The sequence below is a fragment of the Palaemon carinicauda genome, chromosome 25 (genome assembly GCF_036898095.1).
Source record: "Palaemon carinicauda isolate YSFRI2023 chromosome 25, ASM3689809v2, whole genome shotgun sequence".
Taxonomy (NCBI): Eukaryota; Metazoa; Arthropoda; class Malacostraca; order Decapoda; family Palaemonidae; genus Palaemon; species Palaemon carinicauda.
Window position 1 is genome coordinate 4221823 of NC_090749.1, and position 16946 is coordinate 4238768.

Sequence of the window (16946 nt, forward strand, 5' to 3'; positions counted from 1 at the left end):
CATTTCTTAATAAATGCAAATTTATTTCAATGCTGCCATTCAAGATATAAATTAAATTAAAACTTTATCTCTAAGAAACGTGTGTAGTGTTTGTTGTATCTCTCAGGTTTGTTGAATGTGAGAGTGTTGGTGCTCAACTTCTCCAAGCCTGGAATTCGGAAATCGGGCCGGGGAGGTTTTCCTGGAATCATTTCCTACTCATCAATGCAAATTCTAAATTTTAATTGTCCTTCGAACTGGATCAGACACCATTGACTTATGGAATCTTGAAATTTGAAACTTTTTAAATTCACTCATAACCTGGTCAAGTCGTCCAAAAATCTCGTACAATGGCCATTTTGGAGAATGATTGAGTCCCTACTTTGATAGGCAAAGAGATGTATTAGGACATATGTTTGTGGCATTCTTTAACGAACAAAGGCAATTCTATAACAAAGCATTTCTAGCCAGAAAGTTCTACCCCAAAGATGTTTTTTAGCTCTGGTATCTGTGTTTTAGCCATGCAAAATACCAATGATTAGTAAAAGGGGTCAATGTGTTGCTTTCTGTTCCAAACGGTAATGCAACATTGGATGTTTAAACTGACCGATTTCTGTTTAAGTAACTCGTTAATTTACTTACCTCATTGATTTTAGCTTGTAATTACTAACATGTCTGTACCTATTTATAGGTGTGATTACCCAGAATTGTTGACTGTAACAACCAATGAATGCCACTTAATTGTTTTGTATGTATTTAATTTTTCATTCCAGACTGTAGGATTTTCTTCAGATCTGCTACAAGAATACTGTTGGTACTTATATAAGCATCATTCAGAACCTACGGAAAAAAACAAAAATAGCGACAGAACCATTTACTCTCTCTCTCTCTCTCTCTCTCTCTCTCTCTCTCTCTCTCTCTCCTCTCCTCTCTCTCTCTCTCTCTCTCTCTCTCTAACAGAATTGCCACAGTAAATGAGGAAGAAAATAATCTATAATTACTATAGTTTTTCACAATTTGCTATCTTTTCTTTCTCCCTCTAAATCCAATATTAAAAATTTGTGAGATAGTTTTTGTAAATATAACTGTTTTTTATGAAATGTTACGACAGAATAGAAGAGCAGATCTTCCTGTATCCTCCTAAACATAATTAGAAATAGATCAAAGGTCATTATAGAATAAGAAGGATTAAAAATGCTACATTTACTAACATAGAAACTTAGATAAAGGGATAATATAGAATTAGATTTCATTTAGTTCCCCTCAAAAGCCAAGACAGAAACGAAAGAAAACTGTGTTGCCAGTTCATCTATTTTCTGTAAAATCTATAGAAAATTACATAAATTAATCTTCATTATAGTCAACAAAAATAAAATTTTCACCTTTGTATTCTATCATTCACTTTCTTTACTTATTAAATAGTGATGGAGCAGGAAAGGCTTCTTCCAATGTCAGTGAACGATTAATGTTACGCAAATTCCTGACGAGTTCGATCAGATGGAAAGATATTTTATCTTCATGATGATGTGTTTTTGAATATTTTGGTCTATTTAACGTTTTAGGAAATTTTTTTGTGTTTATAATTATTGTTGTTAAATTTGAACGAAAATCTTTATATCATGTGGAAGGTTCAGTGAAAATTTACATAAATAGTTATAGAAAAAGAAATCAGAATTTTAAAAAGAGTCTGATCAAGTTGGTTGGGGTGGAGGTTACTATACTTCATGGGACTTCCAAGATTTCACTGTTAATATTATTGAATACCCTCCTGACTGGAGGGTTGACAAAACACCAATTCTAAACGTGATTGCTCAATTCTCTCGTGCATTGTGTAAACCGACGGAGATGATAAATATATTATCATTCCAGAGTATGTACTCCCAATGCAGCTCACTACCTTGCGTAGCCTCTGAATGTAAGAACCATCTAATTTACTCCAAAATAAGATGCAAGTTTTTCCTAGCAGTCACCAACACAATGTGAAATGTGTTTTATATATACTATTGTATCAAATAGTTACTTTATACATTATAATTGTATGATAAAGGCTTAATATATCAATATACTGATAAATTATATAGAAAATAAACGTATTTCAATAGAGTAATTTGAAACACGTGCTAGAATGATCACCTAACTTATAACTATAATTTGAACTTGAAATTTTTGTTATATGAAATAAATTTTAATCAAAGTTTACTGGAAAAAAATATAGATAATATGTAAACATGTCTGTGATTTCTTTAATCACTTGTGATCAAATTAAATCTTGAATGTATTTTTAGAAACTTATCTAGTGAAATATGGAACAGATGAATATTAATTGTTTAGCTAATTCATGAATGAAAACACCTTTACAATTTCTCTTTTTACATTTGAATAAAATCAATCATCTATAATTTTATCAAAATGATTTTATCTGCAATTTTCATCTTGATGTTTTATGAATGATAAAAATTGAAATATATTGTTTCGTACGGTAAGTTTTTAGATCAAACGCTGCCAAAAAAAAAAAAAATATTCATTTTTCATCAGTCTGGGTCACCAATACTAGGTTGGCTTCCTATGAGCTATCAGACAAAATTCTCTCAACATCACAAATCCGCAGTTGGCTAGCGTGGTGATGAAAACTCTCCAAACCTCAGATATGAATAAGGGCGTGTCTGAAGCCTTTGACCTACAGTGGAGTAGAAACGGCTGTTTTATATATATATATATATATATATATATATATATATATATATATATATATATATATATATATATATATATATATATATATATATATATACGATACTGGGTCTTTAGAATTAAAGTTTAGTGAAAGATTGATAAATGATATCAGGCAATGGCTAGGTTAAGTGATATTTGGAAATGAAATCGCCCTTAAATTACATATAAACATCATACTATATACCAGTTTAGTGAGATCGGTGTGACAATGAAACAATTTCCAATAGATTTAGTAGATTTGAGAACTAAGCTTCAGAAGGGTATTAGGAATCAAATGGCTAGATAGGATTAGAAAAAAAACTATAAGAGAGATTACCCGAGGGCCATATGTGGATAAGATCATGATGAGGGGTAGATAGAGATGGTTTGGGCATGCTCTTTGCACTCTCAAGAGAGATTAGTTCACCAGACTTTCAACTGGGCTCCACAAGGCAATAGAAGAGTTGGAAGACCTAAACCTACATGGCTGAAGACTATGAAGCGTGAAGTTTGAGACGATGAATGAAGAAGTATTGATTTAAAAGTTCAAGATAGAGACAACTGGCAAAATCTAACTGAGGCCCTTTGCATCAATAAGTATAGGAGGAGGTGATGATGAGGATATATACATATAGGCTATACACACACACACACACACACACATATATATATATATATATATATATATATATATATATATATATATATATATATATATATCATTTTTCCTTGTTTCCTTTCCTCACTAGACTATTTTCCCTGTTGGGGCCCCAGGGCTTATAGCATCCATCTAAGGTTTTAGCTTTGCAAGTAATAATATATATATATATATATATATATATATATATATATATATATATATATATATATATGTGTGTGTGTGTGTGTGTGTGTGTGTGTGTGTGTGTGTGTTTGTGTTTGTGTGTGTGCGTGTATAACTTATTTCCTTCCGGTTTCTCTACAATAAAGGGGTCGTTTGTGTGACAGGATCCATATTTCTAATAGCATCAGGCATAGTATTATTCTGAAAGAAATTGTATCTTCGATTCTTGGACGCCTCTGAGATATTGTTGTTGTTGCATATGTGTATTTGTGTGCGAGTGCGTGTATGTCTGTCTGTCTGTCTTTGTATCTGTATGTTTGTGTTTTCCAAACCTTTGTTGGAATAGAATTCTCCTTATGCAGAGACGAGACAATTACCAACAGTCTGACGAATGAGTGTGTCTCCACTCAATCAACTCTGAGTTCTCCTCTCCCTTCCATTCCACTTCAAGTTTTAATGAACAGACGGAGACACAGAAAGGAGAAAGTTTGTGTGTAAAACCATTTGAACAAGAATCTATTGTCCTGAGTTACATAACAGGAAGAGTAATTCAGTTGATAAAGTATAAGAAGGATAAGGATAGATCGAATCAAAAGAAACCTTTAATACTATATAATAATTCAATTGTGATTCTCGTTTTCACAAGAAAGGACGCTCATTGGACACCGTTGGTCATTTCCTCTCCATCATTCGAAGACAGAAGATTTAAAGACACATTAATCAAGATATGTAGTTGATACTCGAAGGAAAAGACATAATTATCTCTCGCGAAGATTCATAGCGAGAGGGAAAACATACATATCCTCACTTAAATGTTTAAAGGCCGCTCATGAATGGCAAAGAAAAGGAAGTGACAATCCCCTAGCGAGTAGGACAATGCCCTGGAGACTGACCCTATATACATATGATTAGCGCCCAAATTAAGAACCTTTCTACTCAAGCTAGGACCAGGGAGGTCCAGGCAATGGCTACTGATGACTCAGCAGGTAGACCTATAGTCTCCCCTCAAACATCCCATCCTTAGCTCACAATGATGGTGACTTTGCAGACAATTCAAGAAACTACCGAGTTTAAGCAGGTCTCAAATCCCAGTCCAGCAGATCGCTAGGCAGAGACGTTTCCAATAACACAACTGTCATCAGAGTCTGAATAAGCCTTTATGGATCCCATACTTTACCTCTGAGGCCACATAGTTGTGCAGTGAGTAAGGAAGTTTTCCAAAGACTAACGGAAAGTGGAATCATGTATCATTCCTTATCTTTATTTGTGGATAACTGTTTTGAAATGAAACTACTCATTATGAGATGTCAAATAACTCATTTTTTTTCCTTTCTAGTTATAAAAGATATGGAGGGTACTCGGTGTCTCCATTTGGAGTAAGAGAATAGAATTCTTTTATGTTCTGTAATTTTTCGGAAATTCAACCCCAAATATTTATTTTATTTATTGTCTGAGCTTTCCTGATAATATACTCCTATGCAGGAAACTAATTAGGAAAGAACCTTGAAGAAATATTCTGTAGTCTGTCTTCTACATTACTTAAAATTATAGAAACTCTTCTCCCTAATTCATTAGATCATGGGAATTCTATATATCTAAATGGCATAAAATAGTTTTTATGAATGTAAAAAAAGTGGGACTAATTCGAAAATATATTTGAGCATTTGTTAAATACATCTTCTTTGATTTTTATTTTTTTTTTTTTATAGTAAACTTTCATCGTTGCCTCGATGTGGGGTCACCTTTGATTAACGCCCAGGATGCCTCCCGTACAAAATATCCAAATCCTTCTTACAGTCATGAGTATGAGCCTCGCAACCCCATCCCCTCTACGAAGTAATGGAAAAAGACACTCGACAATCAAGCACCACATAGTAGTTATGATCCCGATCTCTCTCTCTCTCTCTCTCTCTCTCTCTCTCTCTGGGTGTTTATCATGTAGGTGTTGAGAAGAAACTCACATCTCAACGAACATTTCTATTTATTTGTATGTGCTCTCTCTCTCTCTCTCTCTCTCTCTCTCTCTCTCTGGATGTTTATTATGTCCGTGATGAGAAGAAATCCACATTTCAACGATCATTTTTATTCATTTGAAGGTTATCTCTCTCTCTCTCTCTCTCTCTCTCTCTCTCTCTCTCTCTCTCTCTCTCTAAAACCCATACATACGCAAACACATATGGTACCCTTCTTTCCAAGTTAATATTCATAGCTTCAAGAATAGTAACTTTTTGGCAACGAAAGTGTCTCGTTATTATTGCTATATCTCTCTTTTGAAAAAGGGAACCAGTACCAGCAACAAAATTTATTTCGAAGCTAAGACCTAAATGGAAGTCAATTTGTGTCTACTGGGAAATTCTTGGAAAGAGGTTTGCAATTGAATTTCCCCTCCCCAACTGGATTGACCTTCATACAATTCGATCTGTTGGTTCTTGGAGTCCAGATGTTTCCTCTGGTTTTTCTCAGACATGTCATTATTATTTGTCCACCATAGCATTATATATAGAAATCGTATAAGAATTCTTCGAAATTTATATAAGAGAGTTTATTTTCCATAGGAAAACAAATAGATAGCCATGTCACTAACACATCCTTCCTTAATGGCTTTAGAACACCGAATGAGTCGTCGCACAGTTTTATATCATTTCCTAGAGTCCCCCAAAAATAGTATGAGACTTACGCTTTAATTCTGTAAATAATTTAACCTCCAAAGAATTAAATCCCAAAAAGCTTTGATATTCAAAGACCAATTGAACACAAATAAAGCGTAACATCAAACATAGTAAAACGCATTGATTTGTAGACAAGGTCATATACGGACGTGCAAGTAGGCCTATACATACATACATGGAAAATATATTTCGAAACGGTTGGTCCTATGACGCAAGCGTAAGTATAATTGTAGGTTGATATGAGTACAATTAGAACATGAGTCATCGTTTCATCACCAAATTATTCCTTGAAATGCCCTCCCCCCCACCCCCCCCCCCCCCCCCCCACCTCACCCCCCCCTCCGTTTCAGCCAACAATAAGACAATGCCTGTATCACCTGAGATAAAAGCAAAAATAAAAACCAATTAAGTATGTATTGTTTCTGAGTTGTCAACCAATGGTCGTTTTTAACTATAACGATATCAACCGATCAAGATTTTGAATTATATCATTGGAAAGAAGGGTTTATGAACGAAGAAACACACACATACAGAGAGAGAGAGAGAGAGAGAGAGAGAGAGAGAGAGAGAGAGAGAGAGAGAGAGAGAGAGAGAGAGAGAGATGACTTTACGAAGGCGTTCTATGTCTAATTATCATAACGTCAAAGACAGCTGGATGCGGAATATATATGTCTGCCAAATACTGATTCCCAGCAGCACTTCAGGAATGAATAATGATTACAAATACCACTGAAATTCATGAATGATTAATCATAATGAAGAATAAACAATAGAGAATCCATCTTCCTTCATCCTAGAATCGAACTCAATCTCTCTCGATGGGGGATTGAGTGTCGCTGCCACTAGACCCTCGGGTTTTGCATCAAATATATTCAGGAACAATTGAATCTTCTTCTTCTCTCTCTCTCTCTCTTATTGGACTAGACTTAGAGACTCACTGACTGTTTCTTCATTCCCCTCAAAATTTCTTTAATATATTTCCCCATAGGGCTTATAGCATACTGCTTTTCCAACTAGGGTTGTTACTTGGCTAGTAATAATAAAAATAATAATAATAATAATAATAATAATCATAATAATAATAATAACTAGACTGCGACTGGCTAAAGCCAGTGGCAGAGGATTCCCCTGCAAAATAGGTGTGGAAATGCTTTTGTCAATCAGTAAAAGATATTGTGTAAAGGTTTATTGGCCTAATGACACCTTAACTAAATTTTGAGTTATGTTAACAAACTATTCTAAAGCAAGTTATCTGTATAATAGCAGGTATATAGACGTAAAAGATAGGCAAAAATTAAAAACATAAAGAAATTGATCTTTGAGCTTGAAGACAATGGGCACTTACAAGGTCATGTGAGGGTCACGGGTTAAACATGACCCCATATTCGGAAAGAACATGTGCGAATGGGATGTGGGGGGTTGGGGGGGGGGGGGACGTGTAGTCAACAAAACCACTTACAGAACACGTCAAACTTTTTTCATGAAATAGCCATATAACCTTGAAAATGGGGGTCAAGGTCAAAATGAGGGTCAAGGTCAAATTTAATATTTGATTTCGAGGTTTTACGCATATGTTTGGGGTAGTCTACTATAGCATGCTATGACCAAAAAACTAGTATTTCATGGAGAAATTGCCAAACTCAGGATTTCTACAATGTCAAAAATAGTAAAAAATATATATTAAAAAAAGTAATTAAGCAGTCGCTACAAGAGTTAAGCTAACCTTAGATAAATATATAAGGCATCATATGCCACTAAGATCAGGGCTCTGGCCCTTCCAGTTTTTGAGGCCTTTAGAGTGGTTTGATTTAGAAATAAAAAGAAGCTTCAGAAAATGAATGTGTTCTACCTGCACAGAGGATGAGGTTGCAAACTCCTCCTCCCCCCCCCCCCCCCATATACCTTTATTGCCGTTTTCCCACAATGAAAAGGATTTAGTCATCATCAGTTGTTTCTGTTTATTTCCGTCATCAATAAAATTCCCTTAGAAATTTTTTGTTGATCTTGTAAACACGTAACAGTTAATTTACTTTTTTCCTTTAGAGTGGTGTCTATGTGGAGGACGGTAAGCAGAAGGAGGGGTCATAATAAACACCTCTCCCCACCTGCCCAAAACCACCAGTTATACCATAACACACACACACATACACACACACAAAAGAAGTATCAGATTAAATGTATAAGAAACAACTCTCTCTCTCTCTCTCTCTCTCTCTCTCTCTCTCTCTCTCTCTCTCTGTTAGTCTAACATCACATATTATGAAAGTGTATGAGAGGGTAATAAAAAAGAAAATAATGAATCATTTGGTTAAAAATAATTTGTTTAATATAGGTCGACACGGTTTTGTGCCCTGAAAAAAGTACACGAACCCAACTGATAGCACATTATGAAAACATATACAAAAATATGATAAATGAAAAAGACACAGATGTGATCTATCTAGATTTTGCAAAAGCCTTTGACAAGGTAGACCATAATATATTAGAGAAAAAAAATGAGAGAGCATTATATTGTGGGAAAGATAGGAAAATGGGTAAAAGAATTTCTGCAAAACAGAAAACAGATAGGCCTAGTGGTTGCAAATGACGAAAAATCAGATGAAGCTCAGGTAATATCTGGCGTGCCACAAGGTACGGTTTTAGCTGCACTGCTGTTTGTTATGATATCAGACATAGACTGTGATGTTGAAAACTCTGTAGTGAGAAGTTTCGCCGATGACATAAGAATAAGTAGAGAAATTACTTGTGATGAAGATAGGAACTCACTACAAAGAGATCTAAACAAAATAAATGAATGGGCGGAGATAAGTAGGATGGTATTTAACTCTGATAAATTCGAATCAATAAATTATGGAAACAGAGAAGGAATGGTTTATGCATACAAGGGACCTAATAATGAGACAATCACAAACAAGGAAGCAATTGCAGAACCTTGGTGTAATGTTAAATTGGAATATGTTATGCAACGACCAAATAGCAATACTGTTGGCTAAATGTAAAGCAAAAATGGGAATGTTATTCAGACACTTTAAAACAAGAGAAGCTGAACACATGATTATGCTTTACAAAACGTATGTACGTAGTACACTCGAGTACTGCAATGTGATATGGTACCCACACTACCAAAAGGATATTGTGCAAATAGAGAGTGTACAAAGGTCCTATAGTGCTAGAATAGAAGAAGTTAAGGACCTTGACTACTGGGAAAGACTGCAATTTTTAAAACTTTACAGTCTAGAAAGGAAAAGAGAACGCTACATGATAATACAAGCATGGAAGCAAATAGAAGGAATTCCTGAAAACATCATGGAGCTAAATATATCAGAAAGAGCAAGCCAGGGTAGAACCCATATATGCCCAGTGATGCGTTTGCGCAACACTAAAGTTGTGTTTGCAAGTTTCAACTTGCACGCCATAGGCTTACCGGTTCTATCTTTCAGTTATCATCAGTTGATAGAGAGAGAGTTTAACAGACAGGTGTACAGTGAACTGCTGAAGAAAAACTGTATAACAAGTGCAGTACAGTGATTTAAAATTCAGTGTAATTCTTGTCTACCATGTCTTCGAGAAATAATGGGTATATATGAGAAATGCAACCTACTCATAGATAAATAAGATTATGCACATATTAACAGATTGTTCCTTTATTAGTGCATTTCTGAAATTTATGTTTTAGCATGTATTCTGATGTTCAAAATACGTTCCGAAAATCTAATTTTTATTGTGATGCGTTCATGCAACACTGGGCATCCCATGTCTCAATGATATTCAATATTCCACATATATTTTCCACATTATATTGAGTTTAAAAGCGTTTTATTTTCATGTTTGCCTAAGGATCACCATAAATATACTTACACATACATACGCACACACACACATTCTAAATAAAAACTATCTTTCCTATGGTAAAGTCTTTGGGTCATCCACTTTATCTATAAATGAGTCCATGATTCCATACTTTGGAAGACACCAACAAATCAGTTCATCCGTGGAAAGCTCATACGATGGGGTTATAAAGCATGGGCAGCTTGCACTCCTTTGGGTTATGCCTTTACTCTTGACCTTTACCAAGGAAAATATGAAGGAAATAATCCATATGTGTATGCAAGTGAGTATAGTTTAGGAGGAAAAGTTGTTCTAAACATTCTTGACACTCTTCAAGCTGAATATCCGGGAATAAGAGTTTCTCTTTATTTCGATAAATTCTTCACCTCAATAAAACTCTTAAAAGAGATCAAAAGAAGAGGTCATGGTGCCACAGGTACCCTAAGAGCCAACAGAGTAGATAAATGTCCACTGACTATCAACAAGACGTTTAAAAAGTTACCAAGAGGTAGTGAAGAGCACTTCTCAGATAGAGATTCACAAATTCTAGTTGTCAGATGGAATGATAATGGAGTAATCAGCATTGGTTCCAATGAGCATGGAACGTTTCCCATGGAAAAAGTTGAGCGATACTTGGCAAGGGAAAAAAAGAAAGTATCTATGGGTTGCCCTCGTTTGATTAACATATAGAACCAGAACAGGGGTGGTGGTGACAGAACATATGAAAATATTTGTCATTATCGCATTGCAATTAGAGGTAAAAAATGGTATTTTCCCATACTTTGTTTTCTAATCAATGTCTCAATGAACAACGCCTGGCCTTTTGCTCGGAAAGGTGGGTATGATGATGATTTGCTTACATTTACTAGATCAGTTGTTCAACGTTGGTTGAAAAAAAGTTTGGAGAACCACCAAAAACCCAAGGAAAACTAGGGTCACTATGCATGAGCACCCTGAATACCGAGAAACGTTTTGATAAGATAAGCCATGGCATCATCGAAAGGGATCCTAAATGTAGAAGGTGCAAACACTGTCATAGCCATTCAATTTCTATTTGCAGAAAGTTTGATGTTCCATTGCATTTGAAATGTTCTGTTGCATATCATACCCAATAAGAATAGGTTTGTTTGTTTCTTTCTTTGTTGATGATAATTTATATTGCTGAATGAAGAATGTGCTTCCCTTTTTACTTTATTGAATTGAATTGTCCTTTTCTATTTATGAATGAATATTTTATGTTTACTTGAAATACAAATGAAATCTACCACGTCATCTTTGAAAGTAATCCTAAATGTGTATATTCTTTTTGTAATTTATTGAAAATTACATCTATTTCTTTTTGAAAAATTACATATAAAATAAGAAAAATAAAATCTTTTAGGCTTAAAATGCCCAGTGTTGCGTATACGTAACATTTGACAGGCATGGTGTGCCCAGTGATGCGTTTGCGCAACAGTAAATTTTTTGCAAAAAATTGAAGAATACTTGAGAAAACTTCCTCAAATATTGATATATGGCATGGAAACATCATAACCTATATCATATCTAAAAATCATTTAATTTTAAGAACCTTCACCTTTTCTGGGCACATATGGGTTAATAGTGCCAAAATTATACCAGGTAAACTAAGAAAGGCGCACAGGACATTAATCCACTACGCACCAGCATCGATAATGCAGCGACTATTTAATGTGCTGCCAGCTCATCTAAGAAACATATCAGGAGTGAGCGTAGATGTGTTTAAGAATAAGCTCGATAAATACCTAAGATGCATCCCAAACCATCCAAGAGTGGAAGATGCAAAATACACCGGAAGATGCATTATACACTCTCTGGTGGATATACGAGGTGCCTCACACTGAGGGACCTGGGGGAACCTAAACAAAAAATAAGGCAATTGTTTGTGAATTAGAGGCTGACATTCAAAAATTTTAAGTGGCCTAAACACAGTGACAGATAGGGGTGGCAATTCCATATTACTATAACTAACACGCCTTGGAAACAAATTAAACAAACATAATGACCTGACTTTACATAATGGCCTGATCACTGCATATACAACTAGGAGATCACCCCATAGAACCTAATACTGTTAACACACCTATTGCCACAAGAGGTAAACGAGTCAGTCGGCGTATTTACGTGAATCAGTTTCACTCCACAGCAACCAAAATACGATTCCAACTTGGTCGCGCGATCTGGGAATCTTCACATTGCGCAAGGGCCAAAGGAGAATATTCCAGCACGGTGCATATTCTGAGATGGGTCGCAACATATGTACCACCAAACGTACACAATTATATCTGTACATTCTTTGCACTTCAGAGAGATGTACTGTTTTGCATGTATAAGATATAACTGAGTCCTTTCATGGATTTTTGTTTCTCCCAATTTCAACCTACGACAAATCAACCATGGAACTCAAAGGACGAGGTTTTAAGAAACTCAGAAGGATAGAAACAGTTAAGGAATATAAATAATCAGGAGAGTGGTACTAGGATAAAGGAAACCAAAGTCTCATCATAAGCAAAAGGGAAGCAATAAGAGAATAGGCTACATGGTACAGAAAGTTAGGAAGTATGGAGACAGTAACAGAGTAGGAGATTTGGCATTGTTAGTGAGAATAAAGATCTATGAGACAGTAGTAGTACCTACAATGTTTACAAATATTTAGACATGGGGTGTAATAAAAAAGAAAAAGAAATGAAAGAACTAGAGAGTAAACAGTAAAAAATTATGAAAGGAGTGTTTAAACAGGTTTCTACCACACCATACTGGGGGCTAATAGCAGAAATAGGAATACGGTCAGTTGAAAATAGAATACAGTATGAAAAATGTGTTGTTATCTCATAACATCAGATGACAAATGGCTAGTTAAGAAAGTAGTGGAAGATCAAATAAGAGAACCATATGGGGAATGTTGAGGAAAAAGTATTAAAGAAATATGCAATGAATATTATATTAAAATTGAAGAAGAAAAAAGTATTAAAAACAAGAAATTAAAAAAGAAACAAAAATTAAGAGGCAAATGAAATTGAATGAAAAATAGAAGCAAGAAAAGCAGAGATGATCAAACTGAGGTTTGTGAATAGTAATGGCAGAAGAGACTGCATAGGTGAACTTGGCCTTTATGCGACAGTACTATTTATGAAAACAAGGTTAAATGTGCGAGAATTAAAAGAAAATTATAGAAACAGAAATGATAAGGATACTCTTTGTGTTTTGTATAGGGAGGAAGAGGATACTACTGAGCATTTGGTCATGTCATCCATTAAACTAGCACAATGGCCATTTTGGAGAATGATAAAGTCCCTAATTTGATAGACAAAGAGATGTGCTAGGCGTAATATTTGTGGCATCCTTTAACGAACAAAGGCAAATCTATAACCAAGCATTATTAGCCAGAAAGTTCTACCCTGAAGGTGTTTTTGAGCTCTGGTATGTGCGTTTTAGCTATGTAAAATATCAATGATTAGTAAAAGGGGTCACTGTATTGTTTTTTTTTCCAAACGGTTATGCAACATTGGATGTTAAAACTGACTGGTTTGTGTTTAAGAAACTCTGTAATTCGCTTACCTCAATAATTTAAGCTTGTAATTACTTACATTTCTGTACCTATTTATAGGTGTGATTACCCAGAATTGTTGACTGTAACAACCAATGAATGCCAGACCGTAGGATTTTCTTTGGAATTTTTTTACCTGGAGCTGAAAGAATACTGTTGGTACTTATATAAGCATCATTCAGAACCTACGGAAAAAAACAGAACCATTTGCCGTCCATAATTTCTCTCTCTCTCTCTCTCTCTCTCTCTCTCTCTCTCTCTCTCTCTCTCTCTCTCTCTCTCTCTCTCTCTCTCTCTCACTAAATGGCCACTATAAATAAGGAAGAAATTAATTTATAATTGCCATAGTGTTCCACTACCCGTTATCTTTTCTTTCTCCCTTTAAATGTAATATTAAAAATCCGAGATAGTTTTTGTAAATATAACTGTTTTTTTTATGAAATATTATTTCAGAAAAAAGAAAATAATACCAATTCCATAATATCGCAAGAGGGTCTGCCTCTCTCTTTTATTCTTCTCCTGTACTTCTCTTTCTCCCTATTTCCCTAATCTTTCCCATCCCGAGTACCTGCCTTTGAGCTATAAACCATATTGTATCCAGGGGTACTCTTCCTTTCCCCATATTCCCCACTTCCCTATTCTTATTGTTATTATTATGTTGAAGAATGACCAGATCTTCCTGTTTCCTCTCAAACCTAATTAGCAAAAGACCAAAGGTCATTATAGAATAAGAAGGATTAAAAATGCAACATTCATTAAAATATGGACTTAGATACATATCCTCTCTTAAATGTTTAAGGGCCGCTCATGAATGGCAAAGACAAGGAACAGTGACAATGCCCTAGCGAGTAGGACAATGCCATGGAGACTGACCTTATATATATATGATTAGTGCCCAAATTAAGACCCTTCCTACTCAAGCTAGGAATGGGGAAGGCCAGGCAGTGGCTATTAATGACTCAGCAGGTAGACCTATAGGCTCCCCCGAAACACCCCATCCTTAGCTCACAATGATGGTGACTTTGCAGACAATACAAGAAACTACCGAGTTTAAGCAGGTCTCAAATCCCAGTCCAGCAGATCGCTAGGCAGAGACGTTTCCAATAGCACAACTGTCCTCAGAGTCTGAATAAGCCTTTATGGATCCCATACTTTACCTCTGAGGCCACATAGTTTTGCAGTGTGTAAGGAAGTTTTCCAAAGACTAACAGAAAGTGGAATCATGTAACAATCCGTATCTTTATTTGTGGATAACTGTTTTGAAATGAAACTACTCATAGTGAGATGTCGAATAACTAATTTTTTTCCTTTCTAGTTATAAAAGATATGGAGGGTATTCGGTGTCTCCATTTGGAGTAAGAGAATAAAATTCTTTTATGTTCTGTAATTTTTCGGAAATTCAACCCCGAGTATTCATTTTATTTATTGTCTGATCTTTCCTGATAATATACTCCTATGCAGGAAACTAATTAGGAAAGAACCTTGAAGAAATATTCTGTAGTCTGTCTTCTACATTACTTAAAATTATAGAAACTCTTCTCCCTAATTCATTAGATCATGGGAATTCTATATATCTAAATGGCATAAAATAGTTTTTATGAATGTAAAAAAAGTGGGACTAATTCGAAAATATATTTGAGCATTTGTTAAATACATCTTCTTTGATTTTTATTTTTTTTTTTTTTATAGTAAACTTTCATCGTTGCCTCGATGTGGGGTCACCTTTGATTAACGCCCAGGATGCCTCCCGTACAAAATATCCAAATCCTTCTTACAGTCATGAGTATGAGCCTCGCAACCCCATCCCCTCTACGAAGTAATGGAAAAAGACACTCGACAATCAAGCACCACATAGTAGTTATGATCCCGATCTCTCTCTCTCTCTCTCTCTCTCTCTCTCTCTCTCTCTGGGTGTTTATCATGTAGGTGTTGAGAAGAAACTCACATCTCAACGAACATTTCTATTTATTTGTATGTGCTCTCTCTCTCTCTCTCTCTCTCTCTCTCTCTCTCTCTCTCTCTCTCTCTCTCTCTCTCTCTCTCTCTGGATGTTTATTATGTCCGTGATGAGAAGAAATCCACATTTCAACGATCATTTTTATTCATTTGTAGGTTATCTCTCTCTCTCTCTCTCTCTCTCTCTCTCTCTCTCTCTCTCTCTCTCTCTCTCTCTCTCTCTCTCTAAAACCCATACATACGCAAACACATATGGTACCCTTCTTTCCAAGTTAATATTCATAGCTTCAAGAATAGTAACTTTTTGGCAACGAAAGTGTCTCGTTATTATTGCTATATCTCTCTTTTGAAAAAGGGAACCAGTACCAGCAACAAAATTTATTTCGAAGCTAAGACCTAAATGGAAGTCAATTTGTGTCTACTGGGAAATTCTTGGAAAGAGGTTTGCAATTGAATTTCCCCTCCCCAACTGGATTGACCTTCATACAATTCGATCTGTTGGTTCTTGGAGTCCAGATGTTTCCTCTGGTTTTTCTCAGACATGTCATTATTATTTGTCCACCATAGCATTATATATAGAAATCGTATAAGAATTCTTCGAAATTTATATAAGAGAGTTTATTTTCCATAGGAAAACAAATAGATAGCCATGTCACTAACACATCCTTCCTTAATGGCTTTAGAACACCGAATGAGTCGCCGCAGTTTTATATCATTTCCTAGAGTCCCCCAAAAATAGTAAGAGACTTACGCTTTAATTCTGTAAATAATTTAACCCCCGAAGAATTAAATCCCAAAAAGCTTTGATATTCAAAGACCAATTGAACACAAATAAAGCGTAACATCAAACATAGTAAAACGCATTGAGTTGTAGACAAGGTCATGTACGGACGTGCAAGTATACAGTATATGATATTAGCTGGAAAAATCATGAATAAAGTCATTTCCTCCATAGATATGCATACATACACACATACATACATGGAAAATACATTTCGAAACAGTTCGTCCTATGACGCAAGCGTAAGTATAATTGTAGGTTGATATGAGTACAATTAGAACATGAGTCATCGTTTCATCACCAAATTATTCCTTGAAATGCAACCCCCCCTCCCCCGTCTCGGCCAACAATAAGACAATGCTCTTATCACCTAAGATAAAAGCAAAAACAAGAACCTAATAAGTATGTATTGTTTCCGAGTTGTAAACCAATGGTCGTTTTGAACTATAATGATATCAAACGGTCAAGATTTTGAATTATGTCATTGGAAACAAGGGTTTATAAACGGAGAAACACACACACATACAGAGAGAGAGAGAGAGAGAGAGAGAGAGAGAGAGAGAGAGAGAGAGAGAGAGAGAAGATAAGCGGACCTTTCCATTTGTTGCAACTGCCACCCGCCTTTCCTCCATC

General features: G+C 35.4%; 1 protein-coding gene across 1 annotated transcript in view; it reads left to right on the top strand.

Moving 5' to 3' along the window:
* The window catches only part of LOC137618618 (piggyBac transposable element-derived protein 3-like), a 13919-nt gene extending 3218 nt beyond the window's left edge, over positions 1-10701 (top strand). The window contains exon 2 of the mRNA XM_068348729.1: positions 10153-10701. Coding sequence (XP_068204830.1) covers positions 10153-10701 — 549 coding nt within the window. The remainder of the gene's footprint in view (positions 1-10152) is intronic.
* Positions 10702-16946: the final 6245 nt, after the last annotated feature.